Genomic DNA, 16784 nt, shown 5'->3' with positions numbered 1-16784 from the left:
ATACAGGTGGAAACCAGTTAAACTTCCACTGGCTTTTTTTTTTTTAAGGTATCACTTCCTTTTCAAAATATATTTTAGAGCAGAGAGTTGGAGTTAGAAAAGGCATGTGAACAGGCTCCATTTGGGATGACATCTGCTATTCATGTTGATTGTAACACAGAGGGACCAGGTTTCACTTGCACTATCCAAACTGCTTTCTCCTCCGTTGAACTGGTCTGTCAACTCAGATCTTCATCTGAGGCTCTTGCCAAGCTGCTGCCTCCTTCAAACAGTTGGTAGGGGCATGGCTTCCAGAAAGCATGCCTTTCCTCAGGCAATGTCAAGGTTCAGGGAATCTAGTCCCTTCCCCGGTGGCAGCCAAAAAGCAGATAAACACGAAGAGTCCTTACCACGTGATTTATTCAGTATTCACAGAAAGAGAGAAAGGAATGTAGTCCTTATTCTATAATGGCATTGCTCCGAGTAAAGCCCAACGCCCCTCTGTCCCTCTTATCCTTTGTCATTCCTGTGCCGGCTAATCTGAGCTTTCTGCCTTTGAGCTTTCTGTCTACTACCCTCAGTGCATGCCTTGTCCTGGGAGAGGGAGGCTCAGGAATGCTCTCCAAAGACACGGAGTCTGTCAGCTATCTCTGCCCCAGTGTTTCTTCTTTCTGTTGTTCCTCTCCCATTATTTCCCAGCATTTCCCCTCTGCCGTCTCTGAGCTGTGTCCTTCTACAACCACAGTTCTAAATCTATACTGTCCTGTTCTCAAGAGGGTTCAGGAGGAGGGGGGTGGCCCCCCTCAATCTAGCCCCTGACAGGCAATAGCACTTCCCCTAAGCACACCACCAGCACCTTTTAGATGCCAGAATGATTCGTCCTATTTGCTTAAGCATATAATAGCAGTCAATATTTACTGGCCATGACTGCTCTTTCTTTCTTTCTTCTCTTCTTTCTTTCTTCTTCTTTTTTGTATTTTGTTATGGTTTTTAAAATTTATCTTAGTTATTGTTTGCATTTTATATTTTATTAACTGTGTTTGCAAGCTGCCTTGAGGGCTTTTTTAGTGGAAAGATGGAAGTAAAAACACATTTCTATTATTATTAGCCTTCATGATATAGCCTTTTGTTGTTGTTCAGTCGTGTCCGACTCTTCGTGACCCCATGGACCAGAGCACGCCAGGCACGCTTGTCTTCCAACTGCCTCCCGCAGTTTGGTCAGACTCATATTAGTAGCTTCGAGGACACTGTCCGACCATCTGGTCCTCTGTCACCCCCTTCTCCATGTGCTCTCAGTCTTTCCCAACATCAGGGTCTTTTCCAGGGAGTCTTCTCTTCTCATGAGGTGGCCAAAGTATTGGAGCCTCAGCTTCAGGATCAGTCCTTCCAGTGAGCACTCAGGGCTGATTTCCTTCAGAATGGATAGGTTTGATCTTCTTCCCTTCCATGGGACTCTCAAGAGTCTCCTCCAGCACCATAATTCAAAAGCATCAATTCTTCAGCCTTCTTTATGGTCCACCTCTCACTTCCATACATCACTTCCAGTAAAGATATAGTCTTTACTGTTGAATAAAGCTCTCTCATCCAAGCATCCTTCTAGACCCAGACAGATACACAGACTCTGAACAAGAGGCTGATCCAGAAAGCCATGGTGGCCTTGGGATGGACAAGCAATGTTCTGGTGGAAGTGCATCAGTGGAAACAGCACCAAGGAGAAAGAAGATGGAACTCAGCAAAGAGGACTTGTTTGCAGCATTAGATACAGCCTTTCCCTTGTGAAAGATGAAGCCACTAGTGTTACATCTGCTCAACAACCAAAGATTTCCCCTCCTTCCACTCTTACTTCAAAGCTATTTTTGTCTTTGTATCAGAAAGGCACCCGGCCAATTTGGCTGCCAATAAATAGTGCTGCAGACATTTCTGAGATCATAGTCTTTCAACGAGAGGCTCTTGTCCAGGTTTGTTAATTGCCATACTTTTAAATGTTGTGAGGATCCTATGCCCTTTTGAAATGTGGTTTTTGGGGGTGGAGATATTGGGTTGTTGTTGTTGTTGTTGTTTTGATTATGTATTTTTGTGGTTATATATTTTGATTTTATTCAGTGAATCGCCCTGAGACAGGGCAGTATATAAATTCAATTAATATAATAACAATAACCCCCAATATAAAGGTAAAAAAGGTAAAGGACCCCTGGGTGGTTATGTCCAGTCAAAGGTGACTATGGGCTTGCGGCTGCTCATCTCACTTTCTGGCCGAGGGAACCGGCATTTGTCCACAGACAGCTTTCCAGATCATGTGACCAGGCAGCACTAAACTGCTTCTGGTGCAATGGGGCACCATGACGGAAACCAGATCACACAGAAACACTGTTTACCTCCTCGCCAAAGTGGTACCTATTTATCTACTTGCACTGGCGTGCTTTCGAACTGCTAGGTTGGCAGGAGCTGGGACAGAGCAACGGGAGCTCACCCTGTAATGCAGATTCGAACTGCCAACCTTCCGATCAGCAAGCCCAAGAGGCTCAGTGGTTTAGACCACAGCGCCACCTGCTCCCCAATATGCAGAGCAGTGATGTGCAAACCATCCTTCATCTTAGCTTAGATTAGTGCCATCTGAGTGTGGGAAGTTACTTAATATGGACACATGCAGACACACAAAAAGAAGAAGATGGAACACTTTTGTCTTCCGTTCCCATCACCCCAGGTCATCCCATATTGCTGGTTGAGAATGACAGAGGACCAAGAGCAGGCTCCTCACTCTTGTCAAGTGACTTGAAGTGTTTTTGCATAGGTGGGCTCACTCATGGCTCCCAGATGTTGCTGGTCTCACTCATCCCGTCTGCATGGACGTCAGGGGTGATGGGAATGGAGTGCAGCAACATCTGGAGGAACAAAGATTAGCCACCCTTATTTATTACTTAATGAAATGTTATGTCAGGTGATGATAGTGCTTTGAGTGATTAAGAATGAGTTCTCCTCTCTTATTAGGTTTACGTTTTCAATTGATACACTTCACTTTGAGCATCTCCTCCTGAAAAATGGGACTCAGGTTCAGAAATACAAAAAGAAAAATAGGAACGTACTTTCCGAAAGAACATCTTGCCGTAGTTGTAATACAAACAGGTACCTAGCAAATACACAAGAAAAAGAAAAAAGATCAATCATGTTTTCCCAAGAATTCCCCATCCTGTAAAACAATAAAAGCCTTTTGGATCACAACTTTTTTAAAAGGTCCTAGCAACAGTTCTCATACCCACACCAAAAGGCACTTCAAATAAAAACCAAATGTATTATTCAGAGTCGTGTGTGAACCGCCTGCATTCCATGACTTCTGGAAGATTCGTATGTTCTTGGAAAGAAGAACTTATTCCACTCGTGGAAGTTTCTTACTGACCTTGTTATGTAACAATTAGTTATATAAACTTTTGGGCCAGAATAAGCACCCCTTTCCTATTACTCCAGTAGATGTTGAGGAGATTCAGCAGCCTCCAGTATCCCCAAAGCTGTGAAGTCCAACTGTAGAACCCCAGTTCACCATAACAGCACACAATTTATTTTATCATTTTACTACTGAAATGCCAACCACTGTGACAGGTTATCTGCATGCAGAGAAAGTGACTCTGTACTGTGTTTCAAGGGCCCAGGCCTTTCAGGTGTGTCCCAGATAGCAGTCTGTTTACTTTGCTCCACAGAATTCAATGGCAGTCATTGGTGACAGAGCCCACTCTTATTGGCACAGCTCAAGGATGGAGAATCTGTGGCCGTCGAGATATCATGGGTCTCCAACTCCCACCAGTCCCAGCCAGCATAGTCAGTGGTTAAGGATGGTAGAAGTTGGAGTCTTAACATCATCTGGAGGTTCTTCGCCTCTCACTCCTCTGCTTTTTTTGTGTGCTACAGTGTGACAGAACGTTAGGAACTTGCATAAACCTAAAGCTAAATGCTCATCAAATTTGACAAGTTTAGGAACACAGCACTGCAGCTCTTTCCACATACCCACTCTGCCCTACTCATCCAACAATGAAGTTACTGGTTGGTTAAAGAAGTAAGGAAAGGCCTGGTGTGCCAAATCTGGCCCTCCCTTCTCTTTCAGAAACCGAACATAGCCAGGCTCTGAGGAAGAAGTAAGAAATATTTACCCACACTCCTGAAAAAGAAGGTGTACATCAGGCAAAGGTGGGGAAAGAGGAGATTCTGTCCAACCATCTGCTGCACTGCCTGCTCACTTGCTGGGTCTCTGGGCGAGTGAATAGGGAGGGTTGGGTTTCTGTTTGGGCCAGTTAGACTCTAGCTAGCTAGGTCCTCAGAGAAGAAAGAATGAACAACCAAGCCATGCCAGCTGCTGCTACCCTTTCACTGGAGATGAGCCAGGGGCTTCACATTCCAGGTGAATCAAGAGGACAACTCTCAAACCCTGACAGCTTTTGCAGGAGTAGGGGATGCTGGGTAAGGCAAGAGGTATCCAAGTTTTCTTATAAGGAACCAGAACCTAGGAGACATCTCAGTGTACTAAATGGGGAGCTAGTGAGGGAAAAGTCAAGCACATTGAAACTAGGTAGGGAGAATGCTACTGTATCACCTTTTCCAACATGACCTGACCTGAAAATGCCACTCCTAGATGCCTCTCTCATGGTTTGGACTCCAGACCAGGGTGGGGTGGATTACCTGTCTTTGGAGAAGACAGACAGAAAACCCATCAGTCAGGTTATTTTTCTCTCTCAGGCAGATGAGAGCGAGTGAATGATTGTACTAAACTAAGCACCATCCCTTTAAAGAGGGAAACAAGACCCTTCCTATCTGGCAAGTGTGATCCTTGCTCTCTGTCGTGAGGGACCAGCACCATCCCATCCAAACCAACCTCTGGCCTCCAGTTTCAGAATTACAGAATGCAGGAAGGACAAGACAGCATCTTGTGTGTTTTCCAGAGACTACGTAGGACAGAATAAATCAAAATCTTATAAGAAACTGGATACCAGACTCTCTTGATACAGATGGTGACCCAGCATCCTTTAGCCATGTGAAAGATAAGGAGATCTGAGAGCTGCCCTCCTTAGCTGTTGGCAGTGGCTAGTTATTCCCAGTGTCTACGTTTAATGAACATAGAGTCTAGCGTCACAGATAAACTAGGGAGAAAGAAGGTATTACAGTGAAGCTTAACCATAGTTAAGATGAAAAAGTCCTTGATATTCTGAAGATACAGTCACTTAAGCAAAGATTTTTTTAACCATTGCTAAATTCTGTCAATTTTCCATGAACGTGGTCCCTACAGACACCAAACTCAATAAGAATGCAAAAAATCCCATACTTGGTGACAGCCCGTTTAACACACATTTAGGCAAAAGCTGCACATAACTCTATTAAAAAGAACATTGTTAATAACAGGGTGGATTTGATTTGATTTGATTTAAATCAAATCAAATCAATTTAAATCACTAGTCAGTAAGACTTGATTTAAATCTCCCCCCCCCCCCACGAACAACTCATTCTTGCTGGTATAATCTTAATATTTACAACCACAGGAAGGTTTCATTTTTTGGAATAATAAATTTTCAAAGTAGTTTTTACAGTTATATCAAACATTACTGATTGGTTATACTACTGGAAATACATAGGCAGATAATTATGAAATTATTGTGAGGTTTCATAAGTTAACTGTTTATATTTGGACAATTTTTCTCCTGTACTTTATTGGAAGGAGAAAAATAACCATTTCCTTAATAACTATTTAAACAATTTATTTAACTGAAACAATATTTTTTAGAATATGTATCCATGTTTCTTAACTGATGTGGTTAGAGACTTTATTGTTTGGACAATGTCAGGCGAGCCCTGGGAAGAAGGGCCTGGAACCAGTGAACTCTTATTAGTTAACCTGCAAGCACTTCAAGGTCTTGCCAAGGACTTACAGATCCCAGTTACTATTTCTACCACTAACCTTTTGGATTTGCTTCTACATTCAGGTGCCTATTCTGTACAGTTAAGTGTCAGTGCAGTTGTTGGAACCCAGTGGGATTGGGAAGAGGTTGCCAGCCCTGAAGAACCTTCAGAACTTGCCTCAAGTCTGAGTTGCACAGATATGCAACTGACCTGCACAATTATTCCACAAAGATCCCAAGACTTGTGGAGTACTCAGCTTACAAGGTTCACTTTGATATTCACTGCTTCACACTTAGCTACTCGTGCGGATCTATTTCACTCCAAACATTCTGTTCACTGAACCTCTTGGAACTTAGCCTTTAAGAGGTAAGGGGTTGGTTCTGTGTATATAAATTTGCAAAGGAACAATGGGATTAAGGTTTTCTCCTTTACTCTGTATGTTTATTTTATAGCATTTTTCCTGTGAAAAAAGGCATGTTATCTCTGCAGACACAAATTCACACTTTTGAGGACTGCAAAAACAAGCCTCTGTGATAATATCTTCTCATTAGAAAAAACTGCCCCAAATAATCTTATGGAAACCTCTGGAAGAGCATGACATTGTGAATGATTAATGGAATTCATTTACCAAAAAAATTAAACATTGCATTTAAAGCCTCATGCTACATAATTAGAAACAAATCCTTATTTCCTGATGAACAGCCTTTGGACTATAATGTAACTGAAATGGAAAACTATCTTTAGAAAGATTTCCCCCCCCAAAAAGCATTTTATTTTTTTAAAAAATCTGATTTAAATTTTTTTTAATTTAAAAAAAAATCATTGATTTTTATCCACCCTGTAAAGCCACTGTAAAGCCCCCCAATTTATCTTCAACTCTATGCTCCTTTCCAGATGTTTGGGTTGCAACTCAAAATCACTTCCTACCTTGTGAATTCCTCATGGAGGTTGTTTGGCTCCGATGAATAGTATTTGATTCGAAAGTGCAACGTATATGGTGGCCCAACTATATGAAGAAATGTTTTTAAATGTTAAAAGCCAGAAGCCGTGCAGTAACTAATACAATACTTCTTCTATTCTAATGAACGAGGGAGTTTTGTGAAAGTGCTGGAGCCTTTGGCGTGAGCAGGGCTGATGTCACAAAGGCTGAGCAGTGATGCTGTCACAGGCAGACTAAGCAGGAGAGGGGAGTCACAGCCAGCACTGCTGAAGGAAAAGAGCAGAGGTGGCCATGGACAGAGAAACAGGAGCCGGAGAGCTGAGCTAGATGCAATTGTGGCAGCTGCGCTTGTTTCATCACAGATTTGCTGGGGGGGGAGCAAAAAATCTGCCTTAGTAGCATTTGGAAGCAGCCCCTCCGATTCAGATCCACTCTGCCACTCCACTCACTAGTCATCCAAATCTGACCCATTAAATCTGAAGCTCCCTCTCTCTCCCCTCCTTGACTGTAAATCAAGCCTGCCAAATTTCAGGGGGATCCATTCAGTGGGGGTTTGTGCAGGAAACCTTTTATTTTAAAAGGAGAATTAAAACTGTAGGTATGGTGAAATTTCAGACGGCAGCACAGCCCTTCGGCATAAGTGGACTCCGTGCTGTACAGGAAGTAAGTTGGGCTGCTACTATTACATCTTGTTTTATCTTAAGAAAAGTATAGGTGGAGTGGAGGAGGCGACAGCTTGAAGCAGAAAGATGGAGGGGTGCTTAAGGAAAGGGCAACACTGACAGAATGGGCAGAGAAAGCAGGAAGTGAACAATGGCGGACAGATGGGACCGTAGGTGGTAAGAGCTAAAGAAGAAGAAATACAGATCATGAACATCACTGGTTGAAATATGCTTCAACTGGGAGACTTAGGTAGGTGCTCTATCGTAAATGCCTTTACTGAAAATTTGTGTGTGGTAAAGTGCTCTAAGAAGCAGTGTAATTTTTTTTATTTAAGGGGCTCATCTCAGTGCCCATTTACATTGCATATAAATTACACTTCCGGTGTATATTCACTCCACATCCACATCCAACTATCAACAGAGCACAGAAACACAGGACATTTCAAATACTCAGTAAATACGGAGTAAGAGAGCAGAGGTGCAGTTCACTACAGAACTGCCAGTCCATTGCTAGTCCAGGATTAGCCTGATTCAACCAGGGACCTCTCACACTCAGGATCTAAGTGCTCGGATCAGCGAAGCCAATCAGAAGTTTGCATTCTTGCTTATCAGAAAGCAGTCTGAAAGCCCTTATCAAACTTAATCAAGAGCTCTTGGTGGACTTCAATCAGGCCAACGGTGATCAAGTTCATACCTGCTTAGTTTCATCAGCTCTGGATTGTGGTCCCAGATGGGGAACTACCAAATAGCATATCATTAATCTGATCAAGAGAAAACTACTGAAAGAGGCAGTATCAGGAGGGGGGAAAGTGGTTAGGGATCTTACACAAACACATTTCAACTAGTGAGCAACATGGCAAATAGTGGGCAACGTGAATATGTAATTTGAAAAATATGAAATATTCAGCAACGACCCAACTCAAGATTTAGATTCACCATACTTACTTTTGATTTGCTTCTTAATGGGTTTTGAATGGTCTAGCCAGTGCTAGGAAAAGAAATCGTTGTTGTTTTTTTAAAAAAAGGAAGAACTCTGTTTGTTTTTAATAGTTCAGAAAGAAACATACAAAGAATACCATGTTCAATAAGCCCTTGCACCATTTCCATGTGCTGCTTCCACACCAAGCATTTGGAGTGGAATAACTGCACTTTTTAAATGTGGCATGTACAGAACACCATGGAATAATACCATCCTTCATATCCCCTGCATTTCTGACTTTTTACACCACAGAAAAATCTAATAACATCCAGAACAACAGCACCATCTCCACGGTCCTGTTTTTCTTGAGAGATGTGGTAATGTCTTGGGTAATGTCTGGAGCTGGCTTGGGTAATGTCTGGAGCTGAACCTTATACGCCACAACTGTTAAGGGATGGAGGAGGCTCAATTTCCTCTTTTAAAAAGAAAAATAACCTTACGACACATGCGGGTATGATAAGTGAGAGGTACTGAACTGACTCAGTGGTGTCCAAACTTTTATCAAAGAGGGCCAGATTTGATGAAGTGAAGGGCCGTGAGGGCCGACCGAAGGACCTTTTTTTAAGGATTGATGTTGTCAAGGTTTTTGAGGATTTTACCCCAGGAAATAAATTGCCACAGGGGCCAGATTAAACCGACCAGCGGGCTGGATTACGTCCCCGAAACGGACTTTGGACATGCCTGGCTTAGAGCATGGGTGAGGAAAAGGGTTTACAGGTTTCTCAGTACAACTACTGATCACCCCCATTTCCCACTCTAAACCAGGGTGGGGAAGCCTGTGGCCCTCTCCATGTTGTTGGACTGAAGCTTCCACAAACCCTGGCCATTGGCTACGTTGGCTGGGACTTATGTGAGCTGCAGCCCAACTACACACCCCAGCTTAGAACTGGAAGTGGGGGTGATCAGAAGTTGTATTGAGAAACATGTAAAGCCTTCCCCTCAAAAACAGGAGAATTGAAAGGGAAATCTACCTTGGGAAAGCTTCAAAAATAGGGAGTCCTTTCACAGTTTGCATACTTGGTTGCAGCCAAGAGCCACTATGGGGCTGAGTGCCTGCCCCAACTTCCCTCACCTATACTAGCCCAATCCCCGGTGCCTCCCCAGCCTCTGGACCAAGCAGAGTGAGGTTGCCTGGTGGATAAAAGCTCCATCCACATTAGATAGGAAGAGACCAAATGTTTTTGGTTTGGTTTGTTTGTTTTTTAATCCCCATTCTCATTGTGCAATGAGCTCCTCTTCAAATCTCAATAGATAAATCTCACCCAAAAAGGGGAAATAAATATACCGGTAAATACTGTAATATAAATGAAATGAAATATAGGTGTGTTTGCATTTATTTATTTTAAAAACTGAACACACAGAACACAGCACTAAAATAGCATGACAACAGGGAGGAGGAAACAGCCTCAGGAAACAATGAATTGAAGTAGCCACTTCAAATGGGGGGGGGGGGGGTTTCACTTTTAACACAAACTGCTCCTTTGAGAGATGGGAGGTGCTTTGCAAGATCTCCTTTAAGATAATGCATACAATTCACCCAGGGAGGGAGGAGCACAACTATTTGCTGTTAATCATTCAGAGAACACTGTCACTTCAGTTACCAAAAAAGAAGCCATGGATAATTCAGGCAACTTCTGGCTTTGGCAAATCTCTATTGTGCCATCTCTGCTAGATGATACAAATTGAATCCCAAGTGTTTTGATTTCTTCCTCTGTAGAGTTGAAGCCTGATAATTAAAAATGTTATTGCAACTCGAGGAAACGACTTCTCTATTCAGAAAGAAGCTAGTACGGTATTTTGGAAGTGACAGTTTCAGATATTCTCAGATTACCCTCTAAGCACCAAGTCTTCTAAACTGCCAGGACAATTTCCATTTGATACCAAGGGCAATTCAGTTTGCTGAAGAAACAGAGCTATTCTGTACTCAAAGCTAGTTTGTGTGGGTGCAATTTCTCAGCCTTGAAGCCACAATGACCCCAAAAGAGACATGCTAGGGAAGCTTTAGGGTCTGCCAAAGCCATTACACTGTGGACGGATTTCAGTTCACCCTCATATTTTGCCACGCCTTTCCTTGACACAAAAGTTGTTCAACGTGCAGGAAGTTTATGACACAAACAAGTCTTCCAAGCATGTGTGCTAAAAGCACTACTCGAAATGGTTCTGTCATGAAGAGAGCTGTACTTTGTTTATCTACTGAAGATGTAGATTTGCCCCAAGTCACATATGACTTCCTGGCAGATCTTGAAAGTGACAGATTCAAGCTGATTTTGAAATGCCTCCAGTTGTGAGTGAAAAACCATCCCACGTAACATAGCTCAGATTAGCCCTCAACCTCATTTCTATACCTTTTCCTTTGTAACTTGTCTACCAAAACTCTCTGTAACCTGATAGGCAGATGAAAGGGGAGCACACATTGGTGGAAAGATCCCCGTAAACCACCACACCATCACCATGCAGTTAATAAGAAGGCTTCTTTGCAAGGAGCAAAAAGGGAGAAAAAGAGTGAGCCTCAGAGCACGGATCGGTCTCGCATATCTGCAGGAAAACAAGCAAGCTCTGCTCAGGTGGGGAGGTGCTAGCAGTATTCATCACTTCCCCCACTAGGTGGAGGGTCCTGGAGAGCAGATTTGTAATGACATACCGGTACTTTCTTCCTGATTTGAATCCCTACTCTTGGGCTTCATTCTTGTACTACTGTATTTTCTGGCGTATAAGACTACTTTTTAATCCAGGAAAATCTTCTCAAAAGTCAGGGGTCGTCTTATACGCCGGGTGGAGAATCTGTAGTCGAGTACATCTCAAACTCTATATTTTAACTGGAAAAGTTGCGGGGGGGGGGGTCGTCTTATACGCCCAGTCACCTTATACGCTGGAAAATACGGTACTTATTTGACTTCTTACATCCCACTGGAGGAAATATGCAAAACACAGCTACACAGCTAATAAAGAATACATTTCTATAGCATCCCATACCCTCTCTCAGTAGAATGCAGCCAGGATGTAAAAATGCTTCTCATACCTCTAAATGCAAGATGTATCTTATTGGCACAAGAGCCAGACCCAAGGATCAAAGACACACTAGCTTCCACAGAGCAATTCTGAAACTTGTGCCAGTTTTCTGACCTAGTCGAGAAACAATGGTCTACCTGGCACACAACATTATATAAACAAGCTCTTCCTTATCAGAGCTTTTAGTATATGCTTCTAGACACCATAATTACCATAAAATAAAGGCCATTTACATACCAAAATCTGGGATGTGTCCATGAACTGAAGGCCAAAGTAATCCGTTTCCACAAGATCCAAATGGTACACAATCTGGTCGAATAAATCCTGCCCTTTTGCATGTTTCTACAAGAAAGGATTATGTAAAAAGGAGGAAATATAGTTACATGCATGTTTCATACAAACAATATTTATTTACACATCTGACAACTTCAACATAATTTTGTATTTTCAGCTAACAGAAAGGTAGTGAAGAAAAAGTGCCACAGCATTAACAAACTCAAGCTAATACAGAAAATTAAAGCCACTGAAGCAGCAACAGCCTGTTCAAATAGACAGTAAAAGCAAACTGCTCTGAGTTAAAAGATGCTTTCAGTAGCAGTTCTTAAATGCCGGGGGGGGGGAAGGTCTGGACTTGAAGTAGGCATTCCAAAGGCCAGGAGCCACCAAAGGGAAAGGCATCCTCTCTGGTCGCTCCTCGCTATATTTCAGAAGGCAAGGGCACCTCGCAAAAAGTGCCAGACGGTACTTTCAGGAAGTGGACAGATCAAGAGAGCAGGAGATAGTCCAATAAATATTTGGGTCCTAAGCCATGAACGTTAAGACCAACACAGGCAAAGTAAGATTTCTTTGTCCAGTCCCTGTTTGTGTTCTGGGCTAATTGCAATTTCTGGGCTCTCTTCAAAGGCAGCCCCACATAAAGTGCATTGCAGTAATCCAGACTGAAGGTTACTGGCCCTCCTGATAGGAGTGGAAAATCACAGAAAAATGGTGTCTCCAGTCCCCAGCCCAAGAACTTATCCAGAAGAATACCATGGTCAAGGGTATAAATAAAAGCTACTGAGGGATCCAGTATAATGAACCATCCGTCTTCCTCCTGGTGCAGATCATCCACCAGAGCAATTGAAGTGGTTTCAATATGCATCTCCATCACAAGTTAACTCAGGCTCTGCCACTTACTTGAATGAAACCACTTTCCGGCCTGTCCCTGAAACCATGTTTTTTTAAACATTCAAAATAAATGTTACAGTGCATTAGATCCTCTTACTGAATTGGAATTTCTCCCCAGAAAGCAGTAAGTGAACAGGTCAAAACTCTCCAGGAAGGGATGTTAGAAAACCAGCATATCAAGAGCATGCTTTGTTGACATCTGGTTTCCTACATTGTGATTTTAATTTTATTTTAAAAATGAAGGAATATTCAAATGTGTTCTCTGTGTTCTAAAGCAATACAGTCCACATTCTCTCTCTCTCTCTCTTGCACGCTCACACATACACTCATACAAAAGCCAGGGCATCTGAACAGGGTGGCATAAATGGAAATTATGAAAAAGAATATGAAGCACACATTTTTAAGGTTAACGAAAGGACCAATTGTCAGCTAAAACACTATGTTTCAAGCTAGTCCCTATAAGCAGGTCAGCTATCAAAGAACACCAAGTTCAAAGAAAAAAAATCCTCACCAGCCTTTGAGATAGCGCATTTCCAGGAACAAAGGGAGAGGTTCTCAATTTTCATTAAAACTCTAACGATATATAATTAGTAGTACTGACAAAATTAAGCCTTATTAGCCTGAGAAAAAAATCATTGCAAACCTGCGATACAACCTATCAATAGCAGGACATAATGAAAGAACTCTGTAAAATCACACTACCACAAGCCTTAAAACTGTGGCAGTGTAAATGCAGCCTGATGCAAGACAGATGTTTACTATGAGGCCTAGCACCGCAACTTCATATTTTTATCAGTATGAACAGCCCAGCATATATGTGTGCTCTGAATGTTCAATGCATTTCAAGCTTGTTTTTAAAATCAAAATACTTTATTATTATCACCATCAAAATTAATATACTGTACTGCCCTTCAGTCCACAAGATAAAACTATAGGATAAATGCACAAAATAGTTAAAACAGAAATGAAACAATAACACCCCTTCCCACAAATACATTTAAAACTTTGTAGAATACTGACCAGCCAAAGGCCTGGTTGAACAGGAACGTTTTTGCCTGGCACCTAAAAAGGTATGATGAAGGCGCCAGACGAACCTCCCTGGGGAGAGCATTTCACAAATGGGGAGTGCCAACCCCCCCCCGACCTCACATGGAGGAGGCACATGAAGAAAGGTCTCCGATTATGATCTCAGGGTCCAGGTCTGTTCCATATGGAGAGAGGCGGTCCTTGGGGCATTGTCATCCTGAGCTATTTAAGGCTTTATAGGCCAAAACTAGCACTTTGCATTGGGTCCAGAAACTAATTGGCAATGAGTGCAGTTGGGCCAGGATCAGTGTAACATGCTCAAACCGCCTTGCCCCAGTGAACAACCTGGCCAACAAATTCTGCACCAGCTGACGTTTCTAAACTGTCTTCAGAGGCAGTCCCACTACAACACATTGCGGTAATCCAACCTGGAGGTTACCAGAGCACAGGTCACAGATGGGGAAGCTGGCACAAACAAGAACTTCCTACCAAATGTGGAAAAGAAACTATCACCCCCTCCCACACCACTGCTGCAAAGGGTAGGAAGCTCTTGTTTTGATTTAAATCAGATTTCTTTTATTTAAATCATTTTTTTTATTTAAATTGGATTTTTTAAAAATAAAATGCTTTTGGAGCAAAAATCTTTCTAAAGATAGTTTTCTATTTAAGTTACATTACAGTCAAAAGGCTATTCATCAGGAAATAGCCTACAATTTTAATCCACTTTTTTAAATAAAAGGTTTCCTGCAGAAACCCCCACTGAATGGACCCGCCTGAAATTTGGCAGGCTTGATTTATAGTCAAGGAGGGTAGAGAGGGAGCTTCAGATTTAATGGGTCAGATTTGGATGACTAGTGAGTGGAATGGCAGGGTGGATCTGAATCGGAGGGGCTGCTCCCAAATGCTACTAAGGCAGATTTTTTGCTCCCCCCCCCCAGCAAATCTGTGATGAAAGAAGCGCAGCTGCCACAATTGCATCTAGCTCAGCTCTCCGGCTCCTGTTTCTCTGTCCATGGCCACCTCTGCTCTTTCCTTCAGCAGTGCTGGCTGTGGCTCCCCTCTCCTGCTTAGTCTGCCTGTGACAGCATCACTGCTCAGCCTTTGTGACATCAGCCCTGCTCACACCAAAGGCTCCAGCACTTTCACAAAACTCCCTCGTTCATTAGAATAGAAGAAGTATTGTATTAGTTACTGCACGGCTTCTGGCTTTTAACATTTAAAAACATTTCTTCATATAGTTGGGCCACCATATACGTTGCACTTTCGAATCAAATACTATTCATCGGAGCCAAACAACCTCCATGAGGAATTCACAAGGTAGGAAGTGATTTTGAGTTGCAACCCAAACATCTGGAAAGGAGGGTAGATTTGAAAAAAAATTGGGGTCTTTATTAACCAGGGTGGATAAAAATCAATGATTTTTTTAAATTAAAAAAAAAGATTTTTTAAAAAACCTTTTTTTAAAAAAATCAGATTGTTTTTTAAATAAAATGCTTTTGGGGGGGAAATCTTTCTAAAGATAGTTTTCTATTTAAGTTAAATTATAGTCCAAAGGCTATTCATCAGGAAATAAGTATTTGTTTTTAATTATGCAATTAAATTTAATGAGGGTGAAAGAGGAGAGCGCAAAATACGGTCTGAAGCTCAACATCAAAAAAACTAAGATCATGGCCACTGGTCCCATCACCTCCTGGCAAATAGAAGGGGAAGAAATGGAGGCAGTGAGAGATTTTACTTTCTTGGGCTCCATGATCACTGCAGATCGTGACAGCAGTCACAAAATTAAAAGACGCCTGCTGCTTGGAAGGAAAGCAATAACAAACCTAGACAGCATCTTAAAAAGCAGAGACATCACCTTGCCAACAAAGTTCCGTATAGTTAAAGCTATGGTTTCCTAGTAGTAATGTATGGAAGTGAGAGCTGGACCATAAAGAAGACTGATTGCCGAAGAATTAATGCTTTTGAATTATGGTGCTGGAGAAGACTCATGAGAGTCCCATAGACTGCAAAAGATCAAACTTATCCATCCTTAAAGAAATCAGCCCTGAGTGCTCACTGGAAGGGCAGATCCTGAAGTTGAGGCTCCAGTACTTTGGCCACCTCATGAGAAGAGAAGACTCCCTAGAAAAGACCCTGATGTTGGAAAAGATGGAGGGCACAAGGAGAAGGGGACGACAGAGGATGAGATGGTTGGACAGTGTTCTCGAAGCAACTGGCATGAGTTTGGCCAACCTGCGGGAGGCAGTGGAGGACAGGGGTGCCTGGCGGGCTCTGGTCCATGGGGTCACGAGAGTCAGACACAACTGAACAACAACAAACAACTACAACATGCAACATGAGCCTTTATATGCAGTGTTTTGGTAAATGAATCCCATTCATCCATTCACAAGAGGTTTCCGTGAGATTATTTGGGGCAGTTTTTCTAATGAGAAGATATTATCAAATTTATATACACAGAACCAACCCTTACCTCTTAAAGGCTAAGTTCCAAGAGGTTCAGTGACAGAATGTTTGGAGTGGGAATAGATCTGCAGGTGGTTTGCTCTGGGGAGCCGGGTTGGGGGGTGGCTGTGCACAGAGGGCGCCTGAGGGGCCGCACAATGTTTTTCCTCAAAAACAACTTGATCAGGAAGGTTCTCTTTACAGGTAGGTAGCCGTGTTGGTCTGCCATAGTCAAAACAAAATAAAATAAAAAATTCCTTCCAGTAGCACCTTAGAGACCAACTAAGTTTGTTCTTGGTAAGAGCTTTCGTGTGCATGCACACTTCTTCAGATGCACTGAAACAGAAGTCACCAGACCCTTAATATAGTGAGGGAGTGGGGAGGGGTATTACTCAGAAGGGGGTGGGAATGGGTGATCAGCTGAAAGGTGTGGAAAACCTGTTGCCGACTCTTAAGGACTGCAATTGGTCTTACAGGAAAAAAGCAAGGGGTGAGATGGCTAAAGATAGCTTTGTCATGTATAATGAGATAAGAATCCAATGTCTTTGTTCAGACCAGGCCCTCTCCATGGTTTTAAGTTTGGTGATTATTTGCAATTCAGCCACTTCTCTTTCCAGTCTATTTCTGAAATTCCTTTGTATTAAGACATGTGTATTAATTCCTTTGTATTAAGTCATCCTTTGTATTAAGACGCTTTACATTT

General features: G+C 42.4%; 1 protein-coding gene across 1 annotated transcript in view; it reads right to left on the bottom strand.

Moving 5' to 3' along the window:
* Positions 1–16784, bottom strand: part of EPB41L4B (erythrocyte membrane protein band 4.1 like 4B) — an 82561-nt gene that overhangs the window by 18213 nt on the left and 47564 nt on the right. The window contains 4 exon segments of the mRNA XM_033169221.1: positions 3059–3106; positions 6784–6862; positions 8404–8446; positions 11684–11788. Of these exon segments, the coding sequence (XP_033025112.1) occupies positions 3059–3106; positions 6784–6862; positions 8404–8446; positions 11684–11788 (275 nt within the window).

This window comes from Lacerta agilis, chromosome 14 (genome assembly GCF_009819535.1).
Source record: "Lacerta agilis isolate rLacAgi1 chromosome 14, rLacAgi1.pri, whole genome shotgun sequence".
Taxonomy (NCBI): Eukaryota; Metazoa; Chordata; class Lepidosauria; order Squamata; family Lacertidae; genus Lacerta; species Lacerta agilis.
The sequence above is the reverse complement of the archived record's forward strand: the minus strand, read 5'-3'. Positions and strand labels throughout refer to the sequence as shown.